This window comes from Octopus bimaculoides, chromosome 9, assembly GCF_001194135.2.
Source record: "Octopus bimaculoides isolate UCB-OBI-ISO-001 chromosome 9, ASM119413v2, whole genome shotgun sequence".
In the NCBI taxonomy this organism is placed as follows: Eukaryota; Metazoa; Mollusca; class Cephalopoda; order Octopoda; family Octopodidae; genus Octopus; species Octopus bimaculoides.
In genome coordinates this window covers 29,955,667-29,967,272 of record NC_068989.1, presented here as the reverse complement: position 1 = coordinate 29,967,272, position 11,606 = coordinate 29,955,667, and the positions used below count along the sequence as shown (strand labels likewise).

At 34.1% G+C, this 11,606-nt stretch overlaps 1 protein-coding gene across 2 annotated transcripts in view; it reads right to left on the bottom strand.

Annotated features, from left to right (window-relative positions):
• Positions 1–1,326: 1,326 nt before the first annotated feature.
• The window catches only part of LOC106878959 (hydroxyacylglutathione hydrolase, mitochondrial), a 74,108-nt gene continuing 63,828 nt past the window's right edge, over positions 1,327–11,606 (bottom strand). For both annotated transcript variants that reach the window (XM_052970536.1, XM_052970535.1), the window contains exons 7-9: positions 9,997–10,098; positions 6,960–7,039; positions 1,327–1,510 (exon numbers count right to left, since the gene is read on the bottom strand). In XM_052970536.1, coding sequence (XP_052826496.1) covers positions 1,420–1,510; positions 6,960–7,039; positions 9,997–10,098 — 273 coding nt within the window. In that variant the 3' untranslated portion in view covers positions 1,327–1,419. The remainder of the gene's footprint in view (positions 1,511–6,959; positions 7,040–9,996; positions 10,099–11,606) is intronic.

Genomic DNA, 11,606 nt, shown 5'->3' with positions numbered 1-11,606 from the left:
AAACAACTCTCGGATTCGTCGCAAAAACAGGTGGGGGTTCGGCTCTCAAGATGCTCATCCTGCAAGAGTGTGCGAAATTTACTCTCAGCCGAGGGAGAGTTACACTGGAGAACCTCAGCTTTGAAGGTTTCGTAAGTCATGTCTAATGGGGTTCCTGTTATCATATCTCGCACTGAAAGCGTGAGGGACGGAGGAATGCTAGTAAGAGTGATGTGGAGCCGACTGAATGTTAGAAGAAATGAAGAATGATTCCAGTTGTGAAAACCACATCTTAGCATCTCCATGATATTGAGGTAAAAGAAAATGACTCATCTGGGATGATAATAGGAAAACAGAACAGCACGAAGAACAAATGGTTGAAGAGTCAAAACACCCTAGTTAAAAGAAGACATGATGAGCAGCGAACTAGGAAATTTTTTTTCAATAAAAGTGGATGAAAATAGAAATCTTTGCTAGTTTATAAGGAACAAATTATGGCTAACACATGGATAATCCAGGTGGTTGAGAGAAAGAAACTCATACCTGGCATGTAGGAAAATTTTCTGTCCCTGTGAATTCTGGAGAAAACTCCAGTCAATTTTGTTTTCCTTTTTTTACAAGCAAGAACAAAATTCTCTGGGATGCTGTGTCTTCAAATGACAAAGTATTTTCAGTTACAACCCAAGGAAAAACGATTTGCAGTTTCCTGCTTGAAAATGACGCCAGAATTTTCCTGGTGAAGACGACAATATGATGATGAGAGACATTAGTGGTGTTCTTATATGATGAGCGGCAATTTGGTTGCATAGCCAAAGTCGTGAAGGAGAAAAGGGAATACATATTCACTGGTCTGTATTCACCCAGTTTTCACCATTTTAGATGAATATGTTCACATCAGGTCACCATTTTAGATGGTGTAGGTCATCGTTGAGCCACCTAATATGACTCTCAGAAGGCTGTAATCTCACTGGTAGTAAACCCAGATGAAGAACACATACAAGCAAGGTTGTAACTTTAAACACGTTTATTGTGGTCACATGTATATACACAATGGCATGATAAACAAAATGGTTGGTGTGTAAGGGCCATGGTCTTCTGTGCTATGCTCCTATCTGCAAACTGGCCTATGGCATAAGATAGAGGCAGTCAAGTTGTATCCTCGTAGCTTGCATGTCAGTGTAGAAAAAAGGAAAAGATGAGGTCACATGTCTGAACCTTAATGTTGTGTAATGCCCTTTATATCTGACCAGCTTGTTTGACATGCTATCAAGTGGGGTAATGTGCCTACAAGTGCTTGTTGAAATGGAAGCAAAAAAGTTTTTAAAAAAGAGAATATCCAAGGCAAAATAATTCCTTAAAAATCTTTATTGAAACACAGATTATAACAAAATTTAAATCAACAGCTTGTTATATGTCACATATAAATTCAAATAAAGGATATTAACCTTTGAAGTTATTCTTCTTTATACGAATAAACTTCATTACTTCAATAGGATCAGTAAGATTCGCATACTTCTGTATAGATGCCTCTCTGGTAAAGGAAATCATAATAAAAATTATATATTAATACAATTTTAAAATTATATGTGAAAGTATACAAAAAATTTTGTGTTGTAGTGTGCATGAAAGAATTTAGTCTTCCTCAAAAAGCGGGTACAAATTGTAAATGGGATATTATTTTTGTTAATGTATCTGAAATACATTAACAAAATACAATACAAAATATAGTGCAAAGCATAAATATTTTTGCACTAGTTTGCTTGACTAACAGAGAATGGATTTCTTAGTTGAGTAGTAGAAAGGGCTGTAAAACCAAATGCTACAATAAAAAAACCGAACAATTCATATATGAAAAAGTGAAAGTAAAAAAGTAATAAAAATATTGCTACATAACTGAAATAATAGTAATTGTCACACTCATGATATGTATGCAGCTATGTCAAAAGCTACACAAAATACTGCCAGTATAGTGACATTCACAAAAAGTCAAGTTTGTGTACAGTGAAGTTTTTCAGAATTAAAATTATTATTATATTTTACATCATCCAGATAATTAACTCAGGTAATATATGTAACAGAGTGGTTACTAGAATGTAACAATTGGTGTCTATGTTGAAAGCGACAATGATGATGTTGACTCCAGGAAAGATAGACAGTGGCCAAAGTTGTAGATCATATATTTTGTTGCACAGTTACATATAATCATTTCCTAACCACACGGGCAGGTGTGTATAAAAACAGACAGAAAGCATATGAGTTATATTTTCCTGTATGAATGTTGCTGTTTTCGTGTTTAACTACTTGATGCTAAAACTAGGGATCAAAGCAAGATAGAGTGAATGTAAGTTTAACAAGTGGATAGCATAAGACTTACATGTCCTGGGTCATTTAAGCAGCAGATAGAGAGAGAGACAGAGTGATGTTGTCAAAATAAAAGTGAGTTAGCGAGAAGGGCTAAGAGAGTGGTGGACAAGACAACTGTATCATTGGTGAATTCCATAGCTGTCACTCTGTGATGTTACTTCAGTCGAGACAGTGTTTCATTCAGCCGGTCAGCTTCCTCTCTGCCAGTCGCTCTCACTAACTGATCTTTCTTTTTAAACTACTAGTATTTACAATGATACAGACTAGCTAGGAAAATGGATACACTGTTTTAACTATAGCTAAATTAATATAGGTCACGCTTGTTTACTTTCTATGATATAGCAATGTCATGGGTCAAACAGAAAATGCATTAATCAGCATTCCCTTTCAACAGGACAATAGGTCATATAGCTTGGGAGAATTTCTAGATTCAATTTCAAATCTCAGGCAGACAGGGCCAAACGAGATCTCTACACATATATCTTCATTTTTAGTTAAGCATTAGGATGAACTTTCAAATACAAAAGACAAACAGAACAACTAAGTAAAGATGTTGTTCTAACAAGAGAGTAGAAATGCTGCTGGATATTTTTATCTTTTCTTTTTCTTGATAATTTGATCTTTTAAACTTTTAATGTTGTTAATAAAAATGTGTTGATCAGTGTTCTTCATTTTAAAAAAATGGAAAAAATAAACAGAATGACTCCAGCTTATGTTGAATGATTTAGAAAGTATAAATCTTGTAAATTAGAATAAATTCAACGCTAAAATATAACTAAAAGAAAGTACATAGCATATTATATGTATTGATGATGTAATCTATGAATACATCAATAACTTTCTACCAAAACAGCTATTGTAAATTTTAAGTCCTATTTGTGTTCTCTTTATATATATATGTGTGTATATATGTTTTGTATGCGTATATAAATGTACATACATTTATCAGTGTGCATGAACTTGTTTGAGTATATGCAGACATAAATTTGTATGCACGTGGGCATGCTTAAACACTTATTTAAATATATCCAGGCTTATGGAATGAAAAATAGTGTTGTATGTGTGTATACATAGATATATATACAGCATTACATGTGAGTATGTGTGTGTATGCCTGTATAATTTTTAGCATTAATTGTTTATGTATATGTCTTACCAATAAAAAACTTATTGTTGGATCTATAAACAAAGTCTATAATCCAAAAAGGGAAATGCTTCAATGATGACGAGAAAGTAACTTCATATCATTGTGTGGTATGAGTTTGCTGACCAAATCTGTATCTGGCAGACTGATATAGCATGAGGTTTGCTAGGCATAGAATTGATTCTAGCTTTAAGGTATCAAGAGACAATTGACTTGCTTCTTAATTATTTTCTTTTTCTTTTTTTTCTTCTTTTTTCAATTTCTTGATAAAATTCTAAATTTTGACACCACCTATTTTGATCAATGCTAAATATTTTGCATTCAAGCAAGACAAGCTGGTCATTTCTATGTATTGTTTTTATAAATACACAATAAACAATTCCATGGATAGCTATGTCCATAGAATGCATGACTTGATCATCATTAATAGACATGTGAGAATAGGCATAACGTAAGAATAGTGAAAATGGAATTGTCGAAACAATTGTCAACCATGAAATAAAAGTAATATCACCAATTTTCAATTTTTGTTATTCATATTCTATAACAGTAATAGAACTTAGGGGTTTTCTGTTGAGTCAAAGCAGCAGGTTTTCTTGGCAGATATTCCCCTTTCACAATTTTCAGGTAAAAGCTGTCCATGGGAGTACTTCCTGAGGTAAATATTTGGATTATATGCATACATATATTTGTAAGTGCAGGATGATTGAATGGTAAATCCAATGACAATGGTCATTTATCAGGCAACTAGGCTATACCAATGGTAATTGTCTCAGCTGAGGTCAGCACTCAGTGCACGACAATGGTTCAGCATATATTTACATCAACCACTTTAAAAGAAGTACTGCTTAGTAAACTGTAATCACTGTTATTACTGTGGGAATAAGATCACCCAACAGTGTAAGTCAGACAAACAGTGTATATTGGTTTAAAAAACATCAAAAATTTACATTGGTATGGTAAATCTGAAAACAGGGTGTAATACATAATGGGCCATGACAGTCTGTACATCTTGTCTCCTCTTACTGCACATCATTTTGATACATTCTTCTTTTTTCAGTTGGCAACATTGAAGTGGGGAAATGTCCACATCCCTTGATAATTAAGCACAGGGAAGAACAAGTATGTAGACACCTTTGTTATCTGTGTGGTGGAAAATTTGAAACATCTATTATTTCTTTTGTAAGAAACTCATGGAATGTTAGACTATCACCCACAATGCCAAGCATTTACCATATCAAAAATGAATTTATTAGTCCATCACATATGAAAAAGTTTCTCATACCATTTCATGAATTTGCACACTGATTTGTGTGTTGATGTCAGTTCAGTGGAATGATCAGCACCACTGTCACATGATTGTATGCCAACACCACAGTTGGTTTCATTACTGGATTTCCAGTCTTGCCTCATTTGCCAGTGTCAGATATGCTAGCAGAATGCATGGTGAACAACAAACAAACATTTTACTTGTCTCTCTACTCCAATGTCATAATACCACTGTCGGTGGATGGCACATAATACCACTGTCAGTGGTTGGCCTTTGCAAAGTTTTGCACTGTGAAGTTTAGGCAGTATTTTTTTCTGAAGGTATGCATGGTCCCACAGGTGATTGTTTTCCAGCTGAAGAAAGAGGTCAGGACTGGAAAACCAGTTGTCCATATAAATGAATATTGTATCCTTTATCCATCAACTCATTCAGTGACAAGACAACATTTGTGGATGATAGAATGTCCAATTTATCTTTAATGTATATTTCATAGTTTCAAGTATAGCTGCAGTTGCACCAGGCAAATGACATGCCTTATAAATTTTTATCTCAAAGTGGGCACATGTACTAGGATTGTACTGCTTGAATTTCAGCCACACCTTGAACTTCTACAGACTTTCACCAGTGAAAATGTTTTGCGTGGGTAAATAAACAGTTCTGAAATTTTCTGCAATTTCATCAATGATAGGATGAATTTTGTGAAGCCTGTCATTGTTGTTGCTGCCAGAGATAAATTGAAGGTTTTCCAGCAGTGCTAAAAGCTGATCATGTGACATCAGCAAAGAAAGGCGTTTCATTCGTGGGAACTCTGCTCCAAAATGAATTGAACATTGGTTTCTACATAATACTCATGAGGATGAATGATGCAAGGAAAACTTTGAGTTCATCACCTGTAGTTGGAAACCATTCAGTGTCTTGTCTGGGCCTTGCATTCTGAGGATGATTCACAGCATAGTCATTGGTTTCATCGACCATGTATTCAAACATTTCTCCCATCATGAATTCATGATTTTGAAGATCTGCCTTTATATCAGGGGTACCAAAAAAGCCGTACTATCACGGAAAATTATCCATTGCTCAACACACTACATTTTGTTGGGCAAGGCCATGCACTGCTGCCCTCCTGCCCCTGACATAAGATATTTGTCACTGCTACTGGAATCAGAATCACCCAGTCTACTGGGCAAATAATTACTCTTGGAGTCTGAATAGTCCAAATTACTCTCGGAGTCTAAATAGTCCAGAACCAACTATTGAGGACTCACCATGTGATGTTGAAGCAGAAGAATTTGGCATACATGGACATGATGACAAATATGACATGGACCATAAATTCAATGAATTTATAGTCCTGATGAACCTGGTGTCAAAGCTGGCATAGATGGACAAGAAGACAAATGTGAAGCCAATGTAGCTGAATGTGAAGATGAACGTGAAGCTGGCATAGCTGGACATGAAGATGAATGCAAGGACTGTAAATTCAACAAAACTGGCAGAGCTGGATGTGACAATGACAGCAAATTCCATGAAGAACCGGAAGAATTAAAGAAGCTATAGTGGAAATGGTTGTGTAGCTGCCAAAGCCACAGTTTTTATACTATTATGGTGATGAGCCTCAAATCGAGTTGGAAATATTTACATGAAGAATCTAACAAACCTTACAGATTCTTTTGAAATTTTCACAGTGATATCTATTATTGACTCCATGAGTAATAGCAGATATTTATGTCAACTAGTACAAAAACTGGGACGGATAAGGTTGTTTATATTTATGCCATCCAATTTAAAGCAAGTACACAATGCCCATAGATGTACATCAACCAATATCATGGGATAAAAAAATGTTTACTTCACAATCACAAGGTCTTAGTCTCAAATTCACCACTGCATAGCATCTTAGGTAAATGCTACATTTTACAGACTTGTGAGTAAAACTGTGAAGATAGAAATTGCATAGAAGCTTGTTGAATAGATTATAGCTGTCACAGCCTGTTGTGATGATTCCATTTCAAAATTACAGGTACCTATGCTTGTGGAATACTCAGCCACTTACACACTAATTTACTGATTGAACATCTGAACACACATGGCTGGAAAATCTGACCAAGATTCAATCAAATCACCCCTTCCTCCTGGACATATATCATCCAGAAGACTCATAAAACTCAAGTATAAACTAGTCAGAAAAATAGTCATATTTACCTGACTCGCATAAATGGGTTAAATAGAAGCTCTTCTCCAATTGTTGATGGAATGGTTGGCTTGCTCTGAGACCTTTGCTCCTATGATAAATAATAGAATATTACTGTAAAAAGCTAAAGATATCCTTTCTGTTTAACAAAATCAAGTCTACATTTTTTAACTTATACATAGACTTTCATATAATTACAATTATAACTTTGTAGAGGTAAAAATGGCCAAATGGGTAAGGTGTAAGATCAGCAGTTTAATGCATTTCATAGCATTTCAATCTAGTTTAGTCTAAACAACTTTAATTTTTCAACCCAAGACTACATGATGAAACTACACCTCTAAACAATTTGATCTTGGATCAAATGTCTTATTCTTGGATGCACAGTTACAGAAATAAGATATATGATAGACTTGAATATTAATCAACCTATAGAAAAATTTTCTTCTCTAAAGAAGAGGCCTGTCATGTCCTTATGACTATAATAAAGCTGAAGCTTAACCTGCTTTCAATGGCATATAAATGGCTGAGATTACAACACTTCCCACTGGATGAGAAGTCAGTCTGTCACAGAATTAACTTCCCAGCTATTGCAGGAACTCAATTACAGCTGAATGGACAAAAACACAATGCACATCCAGGTTCAGTAATTGAAATCATGGTTGTAAGACAATGAATGCTACATCCTAACCACGAACTTAATATTTAAAAAAAAAAGAATTATTAAGAACAACTAATCTCAGATATTTACTTAATTCTACATCCTCAGTTAACATATCTGTAAAGTATAATCTTTTGGAGAATATTATATGAATCAAATTCAAAGAGTAATTTACTTATCCATTTAACACAACTGAAGCAATAACTTCATGATTTTCGAAATAATTACAGCTAATGATCATATATAAGCTTTTCATTATTTGTTAATTCTAAAATCTTTTCATGGACAGGATGCACTTCTCAACATTAAACTAACAAGTGTTCTGGTATTTAAATTTTTAAAAAGTTCATTTCTACATAGTGGATATCATCTTAACTTCCTCAGTAGGCAAATATTGTAATATACTCTCCTATTAAGTACTCATCTCTTTTGTACATAGCTTATCAGTATACTTGAAGTTTTTACAAACTCTTCTGCAATGAAGAGGCTACTTCTTTGAATTTGCTTATTGTATTTCACTTATACAAACATTTAGCCCTTGGACTCCTTTTTACCAAACATAAATTATTTCCATACACAGTGCACCAAATGTTATGTGCAGATCTTCCTAGAAATAATCCTAAGTACTTCTTACCAAAACACATGTTCCTGCAATACACTAACTTCAATGTAGTAGGTATAAAACCCAATGTCTAAACTACGTATCTGACTCAGGAGTACTTGAGTGAATATGGCAGACTCACCAAACAATGACCAAACAATTATCATCAACACCGATGGGATGATTGGCACCACACCATATGCTGCCATCAGCTGCACCCACACTAACGCTGGCAGCTACATCATCAACCAGAAATACTGGATCATTGCACCATATCAACAATGTCAGCAATTATGTTACCAACAGCGTCCCCCAGGCATGGAGCCTACCAGAGATATACCAAGAATGCAAATATAGCCACATCTCAAGTTTGTAAATATATCGGATCGGCCAGTACATCTTTCAAATGTTGCTTCCATAACCACCAGTCTTCCTTCAGAGTCCCAGAAAGATGCTTTGTCATGACGCTGGCCAGCCATGTGAGGCACCTCAAAGATCAAGGGACTCCATGTAATATCAAGTGGAAAATGATAGAACATCCAAGCCCATATGTTAATGGGAGTGCCTGTTGCAAAATCTGCTTCGCAGAGAGAACCAAAGTTCTTAAGGACGATGCTAAACTGCTGTGTTAAATAGTTGTAAGGAAGTTTTCTCTAAATGTGTCCATTTAGGCTATTTAGGCTATTTGAGGCCTGTAAGGGTTTTGCATCCTCAGGTCCAAGGGAGATAACCTGTCCTCACTAATGTTTTTACGCTAACCATTAAATCTCAATATCTGTGCATTTCCTCATGTCTGCGTGGTAGAAAGTTTAATTTTTTGTCTTTGTATAGAGTCTGACAAGCTGTCCACAAGGCTGTGGCTTTCATGGATATGAAACTTTTGGTAACTCTATGACCAGAATTTAACTTTTTGTTTTAACAATTGCTGCTCTATTCTTTAGAGTGTGCTTCTTTTCTGATATGTTTTATTGACTACATATACATACACACACACACACACAGAAATACTATTATATTTAATCAACCTCTGTTTATTATTGAAGGACTTATTTTCCAGAATGTTAACTTCATTTTCATTATTCAAAAAGGAATTCTTATGAATTATCTAGAATCTGATCTTCATCATATGCCATGTCCCTGTACATGAGCTTGACTTTCAGCATTTGAACACATGACATTTAATGATGAACTAATCAAAATTTTGCTTCACTAAAAAATAGAAAAGAGTAAGTTAATAATCCAGGGAATCCTGTTGAGATCTTTAACCACATAACACATAACAAATTACTTTTATCATCATCACCACATTTTTTGCATCCATTTTCACATTTTTAACATCTTTAAATAAATCACAAATCTTGCAACAAAATCATCTTTTTATTGACTTTATCTAGTGGACCTATGTATTTATATGTCTTCATCACTTTCCCAGATGGTTCCAAAATTCAATACCTTTTGGTAAGGGAACATAACTAAACACTGAAAACATTTTCACTTAGCATGTAACATCCATCTATTTACATTATACTGCTTGAGGAACTAACCAATTCTCCTAATGCCCAGATGCTTCTCAATTCATACACTTTTACTAACTTTATTAATCAAGTAGACAAATAATTTTTGGTAAGTATTGAAAAAAATCTATAACTTGTGACAAAAGCCTGGTAACAAGTAAATACATAAATATAGCATAACCAGATAACCAATAGGGCACATGCTTATTAAAGGCAAAATAACAAACACAGCTACACTAAAACATTACAATATAGTAAAATTAACTACTAACCTTTGCCCACAATGCCTTTTCTTGAACAGCTTCATTTTGGGGCTCAACATGAGCCGCAAACTTGAGGTTATTTACAGTATATTCATGTCCACAGAAAACATGCTAAAATAAGAAGATAGTTGTAAAGATAGCCAAGTCAATATTGTAAGATGATGCAGTGGAAATGTGGCCATACTTTTAACCCTTTCATTACTGTACTGCAAGCCAAAATACACCCCTTATGTGTTTCAGTTAAATTCTAAAATGTTTGTGTATTTAGACTGGTTTTATAAAACTCTAACTTTTTTTATTTATCAACATATTTGTGTGATTTTTGGAACACAGGTTTTTAACCAAATTTGTTTCATAATTTTTGTCGCAAAGGTAAATTACAGGTAAATTCAACAAAGTACAACAGATACACACATACATATATTGCATAAATGTGTGTCTATGTATATGTGGGTATATGTATATACATGTGTATGGGTGTATATCTGTGAAAATGTATATGTGTGTATGTGCATATGTACATATATGTATGTGTATGTATGTATGTGTGTATGTGTGTATATATATATATATATATATATATATATATATATATATATATATATATGTATATTTGTATATGTGTATGTGTATATATGTGTAGATATGTACACATATGTAGCTGTGTGTGTGTGTGCATATATACGTATGTATATGTGTCTGTATGTGTATGTATATCTATGTGTGTATATATGTGTGTATGTAAATGTGTATATTTGTATACATGCATGTGCACAGATATGTGTGTGTGTGTGTGTGTGTTTGAGTTCGCGTGTGGGTATATATGCGTATGGATAGATTTATATGTAAGTGCAGCAGTGTATATATGTACATGTCAGTATCTGCATGTGCGTATGTATGTATGAGTGCATATGTGTATTTTTATTTTTGTATATATGTATGTACAGTAATGCCTTGCTATATCACGGTTCACCTATCGCAGTTATTATTTAAACTTACGTCGATTCCTGTTGGGTTCTTTTGCATTTATAATAAAATGTATATATTCAAATTATAAAGATAATAAAAAAAAATATACAGTACAGTACTGTTTCTACTTCACTGATTTTCACCCATCGTGGGGTTTCACCCATGATAGTCAAAGGATTACTGTATATATATGTATATGTATACCTGTATACCTATGAATATATGTATGTGAATGAATATGTTTATGGATCTATATGTGTGTATGCGAGTCTGAGCATGTATGAATATATGGAGATATATGTGTGTGAACATGTATGTGTGTGTGTGAACATGTATGTGTGTGTGTAAACATGTATGTGTGTGCGTGTATATGTGCATGCATGTGTGTGTGTGAATGTATTTGTGTATATATATGCACTTACATACCAATAACAAAGTATTTTCTTGCCCATACTTTCTGGGGTTTTTCTCATTTAATTTAACCATATCTGATCTGTATAATTTTATATAGTTCAGAATTATCCTGTCCACTCTGTAATTAAATTACCACTAATGTGTGTGCGAATATGTAGCAGGAATATATGTGGGTGTATATATGTGTGTGAGTGCATGTGTGTATGCATGTGTGTATATATATATGTATATATATA